This window comes from Zonotrichia leucophrys, chromosome 5 (genome assembly GCF_028769735.1).
Source record: "Zonotrichia leucophrys gambelii isolate GWCS_2022_RI chromosome 5, RI_Zleu_2.0, whole genome shotgun sequence".
NCBI lineage: Eukaryota > Metazoa > Chordata > Aves > Passeriformes > Passerellidae > Zonotrichia > Zonotrichia leucophrys.
The window spans coordinates 41,331,915-41,350,437 of record NC_088175.1 but is presented as its reverse complement, the minus strand read 5'-3'; the positions used below and the strand labels follow the sequence as shown (position 1 = coordinate 41,350,437).

At 38.9% G+C, this 18,523-nt stretch overlaps 1 protein-coding gene across 2 annotated transcripts in view; it reads left to right on the top strand.

Moving 5' to 3' along the window:
- MOB2 (MOB kinase activator 2) overlaps nucleotides 1–18,523 on the top strand; it is a 109,265-nt gene that overhangs the window by 38,100 nt on the left and 52,642 nt on the right. Inside the window, exon 1 of one of the 2 annotated variants that reach the window (XM_064714749.1) lies at nucleotides 16,558–16,712. The exons of the other annotated variant lie outside the window; for it this stretch is intronic. Coding sequence (XP_064570819.1) covers nucleotides 16,675–16,712 — 38 coding nt within the window. The 5' untranslated portion in view covers nucleotides 16,558–16,674. Of the gene's footprint in view, nucleotides 1–16,557; nucleotides 16,713–18,523 lie in introns of those variants that run through there. 2 annotated transcript variants of the gene reach the window in all.

Genomic DNA, 18,523 nt, shown 5'->3' with positions numbered 1-18,523 from the left:
TTGCTGTGTCCTCTTATGCTCCATTGACTCTACAGCTGATGGATTTAGTTTTCTAAGATTTTATGGTCCATTCCACCTGTGTTTTATGTCACTCATATTGAGTAAGGTTTGTGGGTGGTTGGTAACTGATTTCAGTTTTAAATATCATAATTTCTAGGTCAGATTTTAAGTTGATGTAATTAGGTGGCAGCCAACCATTGATTGAGGATGTATATATTGAATCAAATAATTCTGATGAAGCTGCACCTTTTTTAATCTGTTGAGGAACTTAAGAAAGGAAGAGATAAAACAGGAACTTAAAACCAGTTCATCAACTACATCTATTACACAGTAGATGACTGTAAATCACAGAGTGGATATTTCATAACAGCAGATAAATCTTACTGAGACAATCCTAAATGTTTGTGGGAGGAGCTGTGGATATTATCATGCAGTTAGTATATTACCCTAACAAGCAAATAGATCACACCCCTTAAATTAAAGGAGTTATCTGAAAAGGATTTGAACTATTTTGAGATTACTTAAAGTTTTTTATGCATGTCTCTGAAAAAGATTGTTTTCTAATAATGTACTAATGGTAAGAAGAATAAAAACATAGTATATGTGATAAAAATCTAGCCAGGGTAACTCCTACAGCTTATTTATAGGATTTTGTTTTCAAAGTGTCCTATAAAGGAGTGGTAAATGCTCTTCAAGATCGTTTTTGTATGATTTTTTTTCTTCTGGTCAAAATGAGAGTAAAGAAATGTCTCATAGGCAGTATTATGACATGCAAATGATGAAAGCAGTATAAGGGCATAGTCAACTAGCTTCCAAAATCAGTGGTAAAGAACAAGACTTAGACTGAAAAATGCTATTGCTAGTGTGATAGGAGCACTGTGGTGCCTCCAGACTGTATTGCTTTTCCCCCACAAGAAAGATAGATTTTTGTATAGACCTTCAAAAGACAAAGACATGTTTTGCCACCACTTCACTGTTCTGTTCTTTTCCTTTTAGGTGCTGGATTTTTAAGGTCCTGTCTGAAACGGGGAAATTTTTTGTGCCATGGTGGTTTGTCTGTAACTTCTCCTTTGCTGGCCTTCTTGGGTAGCTGAAGTTCTACAATTGGTTCTTTCTCTTGCAGTTCATTTCCTAAAGTAATCTTTCTAGCCAAGAGCTACATTAGAGCCTTTCTGACAGCTCCAATCTTTAAATGAGGAACTGGCTTTGCTTACTGCATTTGATTTTAGAACAGTTTATGCCTAAATGTATTCTACTATGAAGCATCCAGCTTTATTTCAGATTTAAACCCTTTTGGCTCTTGGAAATAGTGTTTCATTACAATATACATTTCATGTATATATATACATATATAATAAATCAAGTAATGTCATAGCTTTTGATATGAATAGAGTCAAAGCAGTCATGAATAAATCTAAAAATTATGAAACTTGTTTAGTGAAGCTTCAGTTGGAAAGAAAGTTAAATTTTTTGAAATTTATTTTGGTATAATTTTTAGTTTCTCAAGGGTTGTCACTCATTCTCTGAAGCTTGTACATGAATGTATAATGTTGGTGAGAGAGAGACTCTGCTGGTCTTTGTGATTACAGAATAATGTGGCTCTGTTGTCTCAGAGATAAGGACTAGTGATCTGGGAGAGTCAGAGTTTGAAAGTAGTTCATTGTAGGGTGATGATCCTTAATGAAAGTGAGTAATAAACTTATGTTTCTGTCGCGTTTCAGAAAATCTCCTGCAGATGACAGGGATCAACAGGACTCAGACCTGTCATCTACCTTTTGCTTCTGCATCTGCTTGTCAAAGTAGCATCTGCTTTGTAGTAAAAACTGAGGCTCTGGTTGTCTTTTCAGACCCCTTTCCTTTGCCCTTTTATTGGCTTTCTGCGGCTTTGTGGGGAGTAGATTGTGTAAAGTATGCCCCTGGAAAGCAGAGGCCGTTAAAAGGTTTAAGACAAATTTGTTTGAAGACAAAGAGGGCATTGAGGAAAACTGTGGAGAGGGATTGAAGGGCTTTTGCAGCGCAACAGAGCCTTGTCTGTGCAAGACTCAGCCTGCCTCCGAGTTCCAGCAGGCTGCCGAGGAGCAGGCCAAGAAAAGACTCTCCAAGACCCTGTTCCCTTCATCTGTAGTCTGCCATCTGGACAGAGGATGGCTAGAGGGTTCCTGGAACGTATAGAAAGGAATCTTGAGGGCTGAAAATAAATGCCACTGGAGACAGGAAGTGTCTGAGACTAGGAGGGTTGGAGGAGGGGAGCTGCTCTGGGGGTCATGGTGCTGGTAAGGGTGAGGGGCAGATAAGGAGAGCTGCTGTGCTGCATTGGGAGGTGCACAGCCTTTCCTTCAAGCCCTCCTGGACATCCCTCCATTTACTGCTTTATCTACTTGAGGGCATCTTACTTGTTTGTTGCAGGAGCTCAGCTGAGTGATTTGGATCTCTTTTCCTTGTACAAAGGGTCACTTCACTTAAATTTGTAGCCCTTGGCATATTAGGGACTCTGAAATCAGACAGGTTTATAGAAAGATAAAGTGGTGCCAGCCACTCTGAAATCTGATCTTGATGTCATGAAGCTCTGTGTTGCTTCAGCGTGATTTTTGGTGGGGTCTGTTGCAGTCACCTTAGATGATGTTATGAGTAAATGATGTTCCCCTGAATTATTTTTCTCATGTAGGAAAGTCAGTGGGCTACAATATTTTATTCCTTTAGTGTGCTTTAATAAGTGTTATAATACTGGATAATAATGTTACTCCTGAGTTATGAGGGTGGCACAGCCTTTGTATTCTTCTCAGAATGGAAATATCAGCTAATCATATCACGCATCTTTTCTTTCTGTAAGAGCTGCTAAAACCTCCAGAGAAACCTTAGAGAGAGAATTCTTTGCATCACCTGCTTTGCAGTTTTTAAGGGTAACCAGCCAGGTAACTGTGAATGTTTTTTGCTTTGTGTGCTGGCCTCTGAGTATTAAGTGGAAATGATGTAAGTTTTCATTTCTCAAGATGTTTCAAAGAATGTGGTTGTGGAAGCAGCTCCTTCCTATTACTGAGCTTTTCAATGCACACAAACACCTCTTCATGAGATTTCAGGGCTATTATCCTCTAGAGGATGCTCTTAGGAGGCCCAGGCACTGATGCTAGAGAAAGTTACACTCTGTGCTTAACTGAGCAATTTTCCTTCTGAAAAATGAAGCTGAAAAATGAGTGTATGCTCAGATATGTACTGTGTATCCCATGTGAGGCTGGTGGTACATTTCTTATTATTGACTTCGGCAGTGGAGTGTGCATGAAGTGTCAGCACTCACTGGCCTGCTAGAGCTGAGCTGTAGCTGAAAGTCTTTTCTGTGTAAGAGAGGAAGTTTCCAGAACAACTGTTTAGTCAGCTACATGTGCTGGCAGCCTTCTTTGTGAGATCACTGCAGGTAGTTTGATTTGATTGAAAATTAATGGGGCAATTACAGCATGAGACCTAAGATGCATGTTTGGAATGTGGATCATGTCAATGCAGTAACAGTAATTTTCAGGTTCCTCACAGTACTTGTTCAGCAAATAAAAACCTGTTAGACAAACCTTATTTTATTCTAGAAATTCTAATTTAAATGTTGATTAATACCTCCGCATTTGAAAACCAGAAGAATATTATAAACATATTGTAATGGAAAAAGTAGATCCTTCCACAGCAATATCATTACTGCTAGAAGATTTATCCTATTTTTGTTTCCCTCTAAATCACTTGATATATCATCCCTTAGAGTGTACCAGTAAGGACTGTAATTATTCCAGAGGCTCCACACACAGCCACCATTGGAATCTGTAATTAGGGGGAGTGCAAGCGTTCTGTGCTTAGGGTTATGTTGTTCTCCAGCTGCAGGATGCATTTCCAACTCCACGGCACAGAGTAGAGCTGCATAGTGTTGCAAAGTGAAATAACAATTTATAGGTTTAAATCCATCTTGTTCTTGATTAAAAAAAAAAAAAAAGAAAGAATAGTGGATAGCATGATCTCTGTGCCAGCTCATTTTCATATCATTGTCTGGAGGAGAAAAAAAATCCTGAATTCTCAAATGTCTTAGTATTGAATAGGGGTAAACTGGATTCTTTGCTGAGAGCTGTGTGGCAGGTTCTTTTCATTTGCAAACTTTTCCCCAAATGTCATTAGTGTTCCTTAGAGCAGCAACTTGCCAGAAAAGGAATTTCAGTAGATTGGCCATGTTTACATGAGTCATTACTGATTCCTTGCTGAAAGAAAGTGTTTTCTGTTATGCATATCTTGTCTTGTAAATCCTGTTATTTTTTAGGTTGCTGCTGGACACTTATGCAGCAATTTTAGAAATGTTATAACCTTTCTTGGGTTATGGTATATGTGTAATTGTAGCATAGTGCAGTACAACGGACTGGATAGGGCAGGTCTTTCTTTGAGTATGAGTATGAGAAAACAGCGCACAAGTGTAATTTTGAGTCAGGCAAAAAAAATCAACAAAAAAAATCCTGTCTGCTCAAGAAGTTGGAGTTCATGGCAGTCTTTTTAAACTTTTGTTTCACAGGGAAAAATAAAGAAAAGACCTTTTAAATTGACACTGTCCATAGAGAAGGACAAAACACAATATAAAGATCGATGCCTAATTGTTTCTAATATGCTTAGTTAAAACTTATTACAGTCACTTTTCCTCTTCAAGCCCTTGCTGTTCTGCTTTTGTGGGATTTGTCAAATTTGTCATAGGAGATTTTGGGGAGCACAGTGATGAAATTAAAAAAAAAATCCTGCAGGTAAAAGGTGGAATTTTGTATAAAAATATTAATGCAAGCACACAATCCACATGCTTTCTCGATAGCAAGTTATTACTTTCTGCCTAACCTGTAGTAGGAATTGTCTCTATGTTGTCATGGAGTCTGCAATAGCAGAGCTGCTGGTCCCACAGAAGGGATCTTACTGGGTTTTCTGTGATTGCACCAAAATATGTGAACTGGGAGTGGAAAGGAATGAAAAGATGCCCTTGACAGCAAGCCTGGTTCTGATGTGTGTAAGTGGAAAAACTTTGTAGTATGTGGACTTGAAATTATTTTGGTCAGTAAGTTCATAAAAATTATGACCTGTGTTAGCAAATAATCAAGTGTTGCAGTGCTGTTTCCTAAGCCAGGTCATGAGTCCAAAATATCAGTTGTTCTTTAGGAGATGGGGGAACTGGAAGGGGCAGAAAGAATAAAAGGGTGAGGCAAGGATTCTGGATTTAGTGTGTTTTGCAGGTACCTCCATAATAATTGATTTGGCACTGTTATCTTCAGAGGTAGAGATAAGACATCTCTCATGATGATCCTAATTATTTGATGTATATATTACTACGGAACTGCAGTGTATGAGGAGAACCAAATGCTGTTAATAAAAATACCCTAAATGAAATAAAATGCTGACAACCTGCAACAAAGCTTTATAAAAACTATTATGTTGGTTATAGGACCAAAACTGGTAATGCTTCATAGAAAACTGAAGAGCCTCGGGTTTTTTACCACTTAGGAAGAATAAAAATTTTCTTCACTTAAACTTCAAATGGGTGCATTTTTAAAGGTTAACAGCAGAAGTATTATAATATCCCTTTCTAACTTTCCCTGCTCCAAGCTGAGCTTTATAATTTTATCAGTATAGTGAGGGCCTTTTGTTTCTAAAAGAAGCAGATAATCCATTATTGTTCTTGCATGTGGAGAGTCTGGTGATGTGTATCAATGAACTCTAACTTTTCATTGAATTAGCTGTCAGAAGGAAAAAAATAGGAGTGTTTTTGTGAATTATGATCTATCCCACATTTTTAAACAAGAAAGGGGGGTTGTGTGCAAGTTGACTTGTAATAATGATGTGTGGAGTTAAAACACAATGACGATTTTTCTTAATATTTGGAGTATCTGGAGAAAACAGATGAGGATTGGAGTGAAAGGCAGGTCAAAGCTCGAGAATCCATGCAATGTTAAGTTTGCTTTGCAGCATTTCTTTATAGGCCCTTTGAATTGTCACATGGCACGTGAGAAGTTGAAGAATCTTGTGCTGGTGTTTGATGTGAAAGAGTTTAATATAAAGGTTAAATACAATCATGGAGTGAGTAGGGCTGCAAATTATAGGTAAGGAGAAAGCTGGATAGGTAGGGGAAGAAATGCCAGGTCTGCTGGAGGCAGGAAGAATTCCAGTTATTAGAGGTTTCCTTCTCTCCTCACCTGGAGCTGAACCCAGCAGTCTTTGCCGGGCTGCTTGTCTGGGCTAGCAGAGCAAATGCCATTGTGAAGATGCCTGTGTGTCCTGCACTGGAACTGTGCCTGTGCACTCTGGGTGTGCAGCAGCCCTGCAGCCTTGGACTGCTGGCCTTGGAAACTTGGCTTGGTGGACATTGTACTCCCAAAATAACCTTAATGTACATCCTTTTGGGTATGGACTGTGCAGTACATATCTAAAACCCAGGGGACCAAAAATATCCTTATTTATTACTCTAGTCATATTCCTTAAAACGTTGCTCTGACTATATACTTTCCAAAGTCTTGCTTATTGATCTAGAAGCAAGTTTAGGACAACCTGAACTTGGTGGGGATGGGTTTTTTTGGTCGGTTGGGGTTTTTTTTTGGTTTTGTGGTTTTTGGGTTTTTTTAATTGTTTTGTTTTGGTGGGATTTTTTTTTTTTATTTGCTCTATTTTGGGGGTGTGGTGGTTTTTTTGGGTTTTTTTGTTTTTTCTTTCTTTTAATTTTTGCTTCTAAACATTATGGTTATAGGTGTTGAATTATTCTTTGGTTTTACTTTTCTTAAATTATGTGACTGTGGACATAGAGCCAGGCATTTTTTGCTAATTGGTCCTTTGTTTTTTTGTTTTGTTAAAGTAAAGAAACGAGATTTACTCGGTGTAAGCGGATGTTAACATTTCCTGGCAGATAGGCTTGCTCAGTCTCTTTAAACATCTGACAGAAGATGGTGTCAGCAGGAGGAGGGCATAGTGTGACAATGGCCCTTTATGAGCTCCTCAAGCTACTGGAGTTTAAACTCTTACTCATCAACTCACTGTACTATTTGACCCTAAGCAATTTAATCCGTTTTTGTCCCATTCCGCTGTCTAAAGCTGGAGAATGCTCCACATTGCAGAGATGTAAATGGCCTGGCTAATGATGTGGTAATTGACCTTTGAAAATTGCATGCTAATTAGCGTAGTTGTTGCTTGTCCTGTTCACAGCACTGCAGGCAAGAGTGCTTTGATTGCTGTAGCTTAGTGACTTTTAGCAAAATTACATGAACTTACACTAAATATCCAAGAAAAATAAGGAAGTAAATAACAGGAACAGTAAGACATTAGATAAATTGTAGATATTACAGAATAGCATGTAAGGAAGATAACCTTTCTCACTCTGCTGTACAGGCTCCCTTTTGCCCATCTGATGGGAATAAAAAATTCAAGTGGGTTTAATGGTTGACTTCTGCATTAATTCTCCTGGATCATGAAGGCAAACTAGCAGCTTTGTGATTGTGACCCCAAACAGCAAGCTTTAAACACTCAAGATTTATCTAAAATCCCCACTGTGTGTAAGTTGAAATTCTGTAATAAGAGTTCTATTTTACGAGTATAGAAGGATTGGCTCAAGCAGGTACCCAACCCTCCTTCTGAAAATAAGGTCCCAGCCTCTATGACTGTCGTGTCTGTGTTTCACCCACTGCAGTTAATGAAGCTGTGTTCTGATGCAAATAGATGGGTAGCTACAACTAGAAAAGTTAAAGCAGATGATTCTACTCTAAGAATTCCTTTTAAATCTTGGAAGAAGTAAAAATGGAGTAAAGAAAGGAAGCGTAACAAGTGCAGTCTTAATTAAGATATGTAGGTGGAAGAGATTTTTTGTGGGGAAAGAGTGGGCTATGAGATGTGTATCCTTAGTCATGCTTGAAGGAAAAAAAGGAATTTGATCATTATATTTGCATGTGGGCCTAAACTGATGATGGTTAAAATCTTCCAGGAACCTTCCATATGAAAGGATGTTAAAAACTGAAATGCTTTCAGGCAACTCTAATCTACCATATGAAGGGTTTTTTGCTTCATTAATTTGGCATTTAGTTTTTAAAATTTAAACTGAGTCATTCCTTGGTTTTCAGCCAAAACTGGTTCTCATCTAACCTGGGTCTTCAAGATTACTTGCTCCCCTTAAGTCATCCTTCAGGTAAAATGGCACAGTAAAAGGGTGAGAATTCCACTGGCAGCTTAGAAATCCTGCTTTTAATGTTAAATTACTCCATCTTTTGCCAGGAGGAAGATGTTTCATTCCCAAGATAGGACTGTTTACTTTGTTCTCCCTGCTCATCTGTTGCTACTGGAGAAGTATTTTGCCATGTCTCTGAAGGCATTTAACACCAGCTTTCTAGCCTAAATGCTTTTATGATATAACACTGCATACTGGGAAGGGATACATTATGTGAGGAGTTGGGGATTGCCTTGTACTGTAGGTTTTCCCATTGTAAACTCAAGGGACTACGTGTAACTGGAAGTCTGTAAAAGCCGAAGCGTGGCCAGGCAGCAGTTGTGCAGAGTTTGGATGAAATTTAGTGGTGGGTGTACAATTTTTGATTGTACTTTTTTTCCGCTTGAGAATGGTAGCATGTAAAGTAAGAATCTTTGAGGTTTTGTCTACCATGTTGCCTTGAGAGCTGAGTTCTATGTTTAGGAATAATGTTTCAAGGAGGTCTGCGTGTGCCCGCAGATGAGGCAGTGAAGGGCAGCTACTGGGAGCTCAAATGCAGCTTCTCTCATGGAAGAGGCATTTTGAAAGGCAGGAGGCCTAGGCACTGAGGTGTGAATAGAGAGCTGAAGATTTCTGAATTACATTACTCTTTTTTTTGATGTTTAGCTTTGCATTAGTCACTTCATCCCACTAAATCCTAGACTGTATTTTGACTTTCCAAGTGTTGTTACTGCTGCTTTACACTTTGGGAACAGAGATACCAAAGTGGAAGATGCCAACTGGCAGATGAAGCAAATTTTTCATTCCTGGCCCTAAATTGTTTAAGTATCAAGGGAGTATTTTATAGCATGCAGCTCTCTCATCTTGACAGTCCAGTAGAGTTTACTTGACATTCACTGCTGTGCCTGAGCAAACCCAATGAAAAGGCAGCGTGTGGATGGTGCCCTGTGTTGTCTTATCCTCAGTATGGGGAGGACAGAAACAGCTCTGACTTTCTGATTCTGTTTCCAAGTAGTTTCCTTTTATCTGCTTCACTTCATAGCCATTTCCTCCTGGGTTTTTCCACTGTAATGACTCTAACAATCACTGACACAGGTTGCAGAGATTGAGGGCTTTTTTCCAGAGTGCTGTTAAAATTTCCAGAAGTGCTATGTAAATGTTAGTTAATGTTCTGATGCTGTCAAATATGAGGTCCAGACTCTGACTGGGGTGAAGTATTCTTGCCTTTCTTTGAAGGATGGATGGCTGGGCTTATGCCTGGGATTTGTCTACAAAGACTTTTTGTTGAACATTTAGGATCTAGCACAAATGTGAATAACAGCAGCCAAAGTCAAATTTGGTAAGGGCTTTGTTAGGATCACCTAAAAAAGCCAGTGTTCAAATGATTTATGTTGCTGCCTTTGCCTGACACACAAAGTATTTTTCACTTAGCACTTCAGAGAAGCTGTTTAATTATGTCCATTAATTTGAAGTACAGAATAATCTGCAAAAATAATATTGTATTTATTTCTTTTGAGACAATCAATTTGCTTCTCTCTGAAGGTAAAGCATAAAGGATGTCTGATAAGCGTCTCTGCAAATGCAGGATGATATTTTTTATGATCAGAATTTATTCCTGATATACTCAAGTTTCCACTTTTGTCTTATTTTCATACCAGTCAGCAACTGATAGATTAGCTTAAAACTTCTGATTATAGTTGGTTTCCTGTAATGTATGTGTTGGTTTTACAGTTTTTGCTAAATGTGTGTCCCACCCCCAGTTCCAACACATAATTCCTTAGGTCAAAGCCAGCCATATTCCATGGGTGCAGAAGTGTTCCTTTGTTGAGATTTATACTGCATAATGAAGTGCAGAGAGCTCATCAGTGTGTGCCTTACCAACAGACCTTTCTGAATTAGGAGCTGCAAAAGAACCACTTACTGGCTGCCAGATTTGTCCTTATTGACAGCTGTAAATGTTGAATTCATTGAATAGATAATTTAGTTTATAATACTTGGCAGTAAGCATCTGTATCAGCAGTCTGAATTCAGGATTGAAGTAAATTTCCTTTACCCTCAAGTGAGAGGGGCATTGCAGAGTCCCTTCAGTGAGTCTGTGCAGTAGCAAGGGTGGTAATGGAAGAGATGAATGAATCTTTGAGGATGTTGGATGTGCAGGACCAAGCTCATGATCAAGTTTAAAAGGAGATTCAGAGTGAGGGACCTGGTACTTGTAATTTGTTTCAATTTAAAACTATTACAGTGACTGAGCACATATTGTATACCTGTTGTACTCACCTATGTATGGCATGTGATCTGTTTTATAAAACTCACATGTATTATCCATTTTATTTCCTGATATCTCTTGTATTTAATGATTTGTTCTGTATTTGACCAAAATTACAGCCTTTTTTTAGTATTTAAAAAATTTTCCTTATTTTACTTTCTTAAGGGTTCTTTATAGAGAAAAGTTTTGGTTGTTGGATATGAGGTTTTTATATTGAATCTAGGTACTGTTTCCTGTTTCATTATTAACAAAACCAATCTAGCTTTAAACGTTTTTAGTTGAAATATTGCTTGTAGCTTTTAGCACCTTAGTGTAAGACCACTTAGTTAAATTAAAAAAAAAAAAAAAGGAAAGGATAAAAGGAAAGAAGCCAGTTGTGCCATAGAAAATGTGACTAGTTTTCTTTCTGCTTGTTTTGTAGGCTTCAGGGATTTCTGTGTGCCTGATCATGTTTAATTTTAGCTGAAGTCTCTTTCTCAGAAATGTCTCTCCTGTTCTCCCTCCGTGGTACCTCCACACTTCTCCTGGATTGTATCATTAGCTAAATTTTGCAGCAGAGAGTTTTATACCGCCTGGGACTGGTTGGGTGGAGCATGTTGGTAACTCATACAGTTCTTTCCTGTTCTTGGGCTGACGGGGCAGTGCCTGCTCTAAATTACCTGCTTGCTGCTCTTGCCAAGAACATCAATCTTCTCTTACTATTTTTTATGTAACTTTATGAGCCTTCCTTTGAGATGCTCAGAGTTTTGGGGGCTGATCTGAATGGGGGTCTTCATGCTGTGCAGCCCTTTGCCAGAGTTCTATAAATACCTGCTGTCCCCGTGCCCATCTCTGTGAATCAGGGCAGCCTTCACCTCCCACTAAAGCATTTATTTTGCCACAGCAGTTTTGTTAACCCTGTGTAAGAACCTCTCTCTAACACCAAAACTAATTACTGAATTCTGCCCAGCTGCTTCTGTTTTTAAAACCTAAAAATCATTTAAAGTAAATTGAGGAAAATGCACTCGAGTACTGTGAAGTCCAGTAACAAACTTCACATTACGTTAACTCTTTTGGCTGGCCCTTCCAAAGAGCAATGTCTGTGTTCCTTTGCTCCAAGCCCATCTCCCAGAAACTGCCCCAAGTGGGGAATCAAAGCAGGCAGTGTGCCAGGGGTTTGTGTTTCAGACAGTTTGGCACACACTGAAAGCTTGGTCTTTCCTGCATTAATCCATGGGCAGATGTCCACTAAGAATGATTAGGCAAAATTTATATAAAGGCCTTGTAAAATGGTGTGTGTGTTTTCCTTTCTTTTTTTCCCTTCGTCCCCTATCCTCTTACTTGAGACATTTTGTGTGGGTGTGTATTTTTTTCTAAATTTATAAGCCCTGGCTTTTGCCCTGGTCCGGTAGAAAGCACTCCCCCACCCTTTTCCGTTTCCAGGCGGATTGCTGCTCTGTTATTACAGCTCTGTAACTTTCTCCAGCACTGTCCTCCTTTGCTTATTATAAACAGCTTGCAATAACCCTTTCAGTGCTGCTGGCAGTTTTGCTTTAAATCAGGACTGCTTATTGTATTCATTATAAAAAGCAAACTAAAACAACAATCTTGTCGTAAAAAGCAGATTAAAGACTTCTCCCCTGTTATGGCTTTCTCTTTAGTTATAGGAAATTTATTACAGCTTTTATTTGTATATTGTAGTGTCCTCATACAGGGCTTTTTGCTTTCTTTCTTTTCAATACTAAGCCAAAATCTCCAGTGTAATGGGATTTCTTTACAAGTTTGGCAAAGAAACCTCTTCAGTTCTGAAGCTGAGGCAGCACTATCTTCACATGCCAAATGAATCAGAAGAATTTGGGGATAACATTTACATCTAGCTGTCTTAGAGTCAGATTTTCTGTTCTTCTCCTCTTTTACTTTTTCATTCCCTATCAAGCAACAATTGATAGTGATGTGTAAGATCTCCCTTCCTCTAATATCAGTGGAAGTTAAGGCTGAATTGTGTAAGTATTTAGGTAGAAGTAAGTGAGCGTGGCTGACCCACTGTTTGGTGTAGTGCTGTAAGTGTATAATCAGCCCAGAAAAGCAGCCTTAAATTTGTTCCTTGTAACAGTTCAGTACTTCATTGATTATCTTGGGAATTAACTTGGACAGTCCTTAAATACAAGTTATGATGCAAGACAGTAGAAAACAAGGTTAAGCATTAAGTTAGTGGGTATTTTCCAGGAGAAAGAGAGTAAATTGTTTCTTCAGTAGTCAAATAGACGAATTCAAGTAGATTTTTCAAAAGAGGACAAACAATACACCTATAAAGTAATAATAAATATATTGTAGAAGTAACATTTTAACACTTGTGCAAACCTTGGCTCTGGCAAATAAGGTACATATGGGCACTCTGTCTCCTCTCTTTCCTGACCAGATGCAGAGAACTGAGGTTGCTAGTGAATATTTCTTTTTAAATGTAGAATGATGTTTCATTCATATGCAAAGTTCTCCCTGGATGAATAATTAAGCTTTGAGTGTACTGTAGGTCTGTCCAAGTAGTGGAGGACTGGCTTTTCTCTTCTGTACTCAGCCTTTTACTTAACATTACATTTCCTTATTAAATGGGAATTTATTTAATAGGAATTGAAATAGATCTTTTAATGATGTTTTCAGAGCTCAAAGTAGCTGGGACATGGTTGAAAATGGTAAATCATCCATGCTAATTTATGTTATCTAAGGAACTGCTCTTTGAGCTAATGTCCAGAATAACTAGGCCAAATGGTGCTGTTGAAATTCCCCTTGGAAGCAGAGCAGTAATTGGATGAATGTTTAGCCTGTGAACAAAAAAAATCCATGCTAAAGTTTATGGATGCTGTTTGGGAAAGGGAATGAAAGAGAAGTGGGCTGTACAAACACTTTATTTGTCAGAAGGGATGTTAAGGAGACATAAAGATGTTCTCCCTTCTCCCAAGTGCCTTCACCACAGTGAGGATGATTCAGCTTGTGTATGGTCTCTGGAATGCCTACGTGTAGGGAGAGAGGAGAGGATTTCTTTAGGTGCAGCTAATTGAAAATACTGTAGGAGATAATGTCTGTAGCACATTGCCTCACCATGGAGTTGCCTATTCAGCGAGTTTATCATCTTTATGTTGACTGAAAATAAGGGTTTTTTTAATCTTTGTGAACAAAACACATTTCTCCAGATGAGCTCTCTCAAGCAGGAATTCATTGTTTCTGAAGTGGTTGTGTTGGCAAGTAGGCTTAGCTGTGTTCCTGTGGTAAGTTCTTTTGTCCATGATAGCATTTTGGGATCCCAGCATCGATGTGGCTGACTCTGGCACTGATTGGACAGTTTATATTTAGTTGCTGGTTTCCTATAATAGTTTTCAGATGGAGATGTTAAAGAACACATACCCTTGTGCTGCTGTAATCCTGAAAGAGAATGGGGGAGTGAAAAAGAAAAAAAGGAATTGATGTCCTTCTGCAGAAGCAGTTACCAAAAAAACCAGCATCTGCTTTCAGCAGCAGAATTCTGAAATTAATTTTTAAAAAATTAAGTAGCCAGTGAAAGCAAAATGCTCAGAAAATTCATGGATAAATCACTGAAATTTTTTCTTCAGAAAGGCACTTAACAAAAGCTGTGGAATGGTCACTTGTTATTGTTATTACAAAAATATTATTCTCCAGTTTAGAATAGTCAATTGCTGTTAAGTAATAGTTATCAGACACTACCTCATGACAGCTCCCATGTTCTATATTGCTGGTGTACCTGCAATGCAAATCAGTAGATACCCAAAGAAAGCCCAGTGTCATATATGATTCAATTATACTGTCAGATGTATCTTTTATTTCCAGTAAAGCTGCAAACACACCAGAGCCTGGATTTTACTCTGAGCCTGCATTTAAGGTGACCTTTCTAAAATCTCATATTCCAAGAAGAAAATTGACTACAAGTTTTCATCTGAGATGGGTTTGCAGAGCATTTAGAAATTATCTTCATGTAGCATTTTTTATTTATTAACTTTATTTTTTAATTTCTAAATTATTAGCAAAATAAGTCATCCTAGTTTACTTTGATAAGTTTCCAAGAATGTGTCTGTGCTTTACTCAGCACTGGTGGGTAGGTGCCTGCCTGCAGGGACCTGACTTTGAGCTGTTCTGTGGTGATAGGAAAATCTTGAGGGACAGTGGGGCCTGACCATAGCAACTGGAATAATCATCCCCTAGCGCCAGCCAGTACAGAGGTAGGAACCCTGTAAAGCTGAGGAGAACATGAGGTATCATTCTCTCCCAGAATGTATAGGATAAAGACAGAGTGCTGCCACCACTGTGCTTGTAATGTGCTGCACCTGTTTGGAGTGCTGGCCCCTCTGACTTATTTTGAGGAGGAAATTCTAAAGCTTGCTCTGGTCTGGTTTGACTTGAGCTAGTTTGTGTCATGGTTACACAGCACAATTAAATTTTTTTTCTAGCAGCTAGAACTGGGAGCAAATCATAGGAAGGTAGGGATGAGAGTCACCTGCAGAAGTCACCCAGCTCTGGAGCAAAGTCATCTCAAAGGCCAGCAATAATGCAGGCTCTGTAATCTGTTCCTGTATTGAAAACCCAAACACACATACCAAGCAAAATAATCCTAACCTGCTCTGTTTCTTGCTTAATTCAAATGCCTTTGTGATGGACAGAGCAGGAAGAACATTTTGTTTTCTTTCTCTTTACGTTCTTGGAAGGTGTTGTGTTGTTTTTCTCCCTCAGTTTTCTCATCTGTAAGACAGATCATCTTCTTGATGCTCTCTGGACTCCAGCTAATTCTACACCTGCCTTCAACTAGAGTGCCATGGGTTGAGCACTCCAGAATGTGGAATGTTGAGCACTCCAGAATGTGCTCCAGAATAGGCCAGATGCTGAGAATTTGTCCTGTAGATGCAGCATGTTTGTACAACTCAGTCTCACTGTCTTTTATCAGCAGGACCACATTGATTTCTTCAGCCTATAATTCAGTGTAACTCTTTTTCTCTCAACATTTGTGATCTATAGTCCCTTTACAGGTATTCTTGGTTGCACCTAGCTGTATAATCTGAGGCACCTATAAAGAATTAAAGTAATTCTCCTTTTTTTTTAGGCTGGTTTTCTGTAACTATTAAACTACCTAAAATAAGAATGCAGCTTGACAAGCATACTGTCTTTAGACATTTGAGCCATTCAGTAACATTTTACTTGGGCCAGAGTTCTATGGGATTGATTGCTTCTGCTTTTTAGGTAGTGAATATTTAATCTTTATATTTGTCTAGTGTGCAGTTTTCCCACATCCTAAAGCAGTTTCACCTGGGCCACAAGTGATGGTCATTTCAACATCCATTCATAAAAATATTTCTCGTGTGATTTGTTACTCAAGTCGCTGTTGATCTGCTCACAGGCAGTAAGTGATCAACAGCTACCTGGAGTGATTTTTGCATTGTGTGGTAGACTCAGGCTGTGCAGCTGCTTGGTTCACAGCAATCAGGGTGAGCAGGAGGGGGAGGAAAGCAGCCTCATCAGAGGCACTGCAGTGCTGTGATTTATGCAGGGCGGCTTGCCCCGCACTGGACTGCTAGAGGATATTTTTCCCTGCAGCATTCGAGCGTGAATTTAGATCTGCGTGTTTTTAACCAGCTACAAGGAAAATAAGCATTTTAACCACTAATCATATGTCCCTTTGCACAGGTGTAATTTCTAGCTTGATACTGGGAGGAGAAAAAAAAAAACCCCAAACAAAAATGCTGAGTATTTGTTATCTAACGCTTCTTGTTTAGTTGCCTTGTGCTCCAAGGGTAGTGCTTGAGTAATAGTTGTAGCAGGGTGGTGAGCAGGAGGGAACAGATCTGAAGCTGCTTTCAGGCTATTCAGAAGAAGAGCAGCTCAGTGATAAACTACAGCTTTCTACAAAATTTATTCTTGCCCGTGCAGGGAGAGCTTTAGGTACTTTATTAAAAACTCCTCTGAGATTTTGCCGCTTTTCCTTAGTGGGCTCCAAGGTTTTGTGAGAGGTGCTTTGGGGAGATTTTACACCTCCAGACTCCTGTTTGGCTGCAGGCAGTTTCCTCTGGGCTTCCTGCTCAGTGGCTCTGGTGGTGGTTTCGCATTGTTCCCCACTGATGACTCAGGGAAACAGGAAAGAGATCCCCTGGTGAACAAAAAGCGCAACCACCAAACAGGTGCCTGTATTCTGGTGTTGCAGAGGACAAACCACCTCATTCTGGACTTTTTCCTAAGATTCTTATCTGCAAGTATGAGACTCAGGAGGAATGGGTCATACACGCTGAACGGGTAAGAAACAGCCTGCATCCTCTTTCGAAACTTCATCATTAAACCATGTGAAAACAGAAGCCTTTCTTTTCCTCTCCGGTGACGGGGTACATGAAATAATGGCCATGTCTTTTGTCTCAAAAAGAACAGAGGATCACAGAGTAGGAAATGTGCAGCTTATTTAGCTTTGTTTTCTTCTGCATCTTGTTAGGTTTGCTTTTATAGTGCGTGCATTTGGTGGGGGCAGGTCGGAGTTGTCCATATGTTAAAATTAGGTGGATTTGCTCAGTGAAGCCATGAAACATTAGGAACTCTGTGATTCCTGAAGAAGTGCCTGTGGTAATTATTTTAAGTATTTTCCAGCTTATAGTACAAAAAAGAGCTAGACTTATTACATGTGATGCTCCCTGACATGGAATACAAATTACTTTAAATTTCACCAGTCTGAAAAATTAGTTGAAGTTTTTGCTACTTGAAACTACTGCTCTGAGTAACTTTACTAGCTTTGTGGTTTTAAAAGTACTGATTTTATTTCTCTCTGATTGCTGTTACATCTTCTCAGTAATACACCATAACTGCAAAGATGATAATGAATTAAATATTCCTTGTTCAAAGAATTTTATAAAAATTGAAAAGAGAATTTTCAGGTGACATTTATTTTTAAAAATAAATGTGTTTGATTTTTATTAAAGCAGATTCTTGTGTGTCTTCATAGGATGTAAGTTTTATTTCTGAGCACAGCTTAGCTGGTCTGAAGAGGACTTGTACTTCTACTGTGCAGTGGTGACTGTTTGCTTGCAGCTGGCAGGTGACTTGACAAATGAAGAAAGTTGTTAATCTTGGAGTGTCACTTTGCTTAGCTGCCTTTAGCCCTCTGCAGTGAGTGAGTGCTGAGGTAAGTGCTGCATGGTGCAGCTCCTAAGAAGCCCAGGTGTGTTTTGGATGTGCCTCAGAGTACAGGTGTGCAGACGAACCCCACGGTGCCTTGGACTCGCTGGCCATGCTGCAGCCCAGTGGCAGCCTCTGCACAGGACAGGCAGATCCCAGCCCAGATGGATGGGGAATACTGGGGCAATGTTGGTCATCTGGACAGCTCTGGTTTTTGCCTGCACTGGTTTGCCCAATGCATCTTAGCAGGATATTTTGCTTTGCCAAAGTATGTTTACATTTGATTTTTAAAAAATCCAAAATTTGATTTGAATTAGGTTTTTCTTAATGTCTCATTAGATGGGTGTTAACATCTTCGTGACACATCCTTAACATTTTTTAATGACTGTAATAAAAATTACATTATCCATTATCCAACTGCATACAAAATCAAACATAATTGAAAGTTACTATCTTACAGTCTTGGTTTTAAGCTGATAAACTTGTCCCTCAGTGGATTGGGTTTGCAGTAGACAGAAGCTAAGATTATATTCTAGTTAACTTAGATTTTTTGCAGAGGTTTGTGACCTTTGAGAGACTATCTTAGAGAGACAATTAAGAAATGATGCTGAAAAGCAAAAGGTAGTGGATATTGCTTATGTTAAATGAATTTTTTAGACTTTAGTTACAAGAAGTACAATCTTTCATTGATTTGAGTTTTATTAAAAATGAATGCATGGTATAGAACTTCAGGGAAATGTATTGTGCACGATCACCCTGTGCATCTGTTGTGCCTTGTTGTAACTTGCAAGGTGATGCATAATCTTTTTAAGGAATTTCACTTGCTGTGGCCCAGTGTATACCTGGCATTACATTTTACAGTGAGCATTTAACTGGAAGTGTTGTATTACAGTGAGTAAAACCAGAGGCACTCAAATGCTTGCATGAAGAAGCAGCTTCAGCTG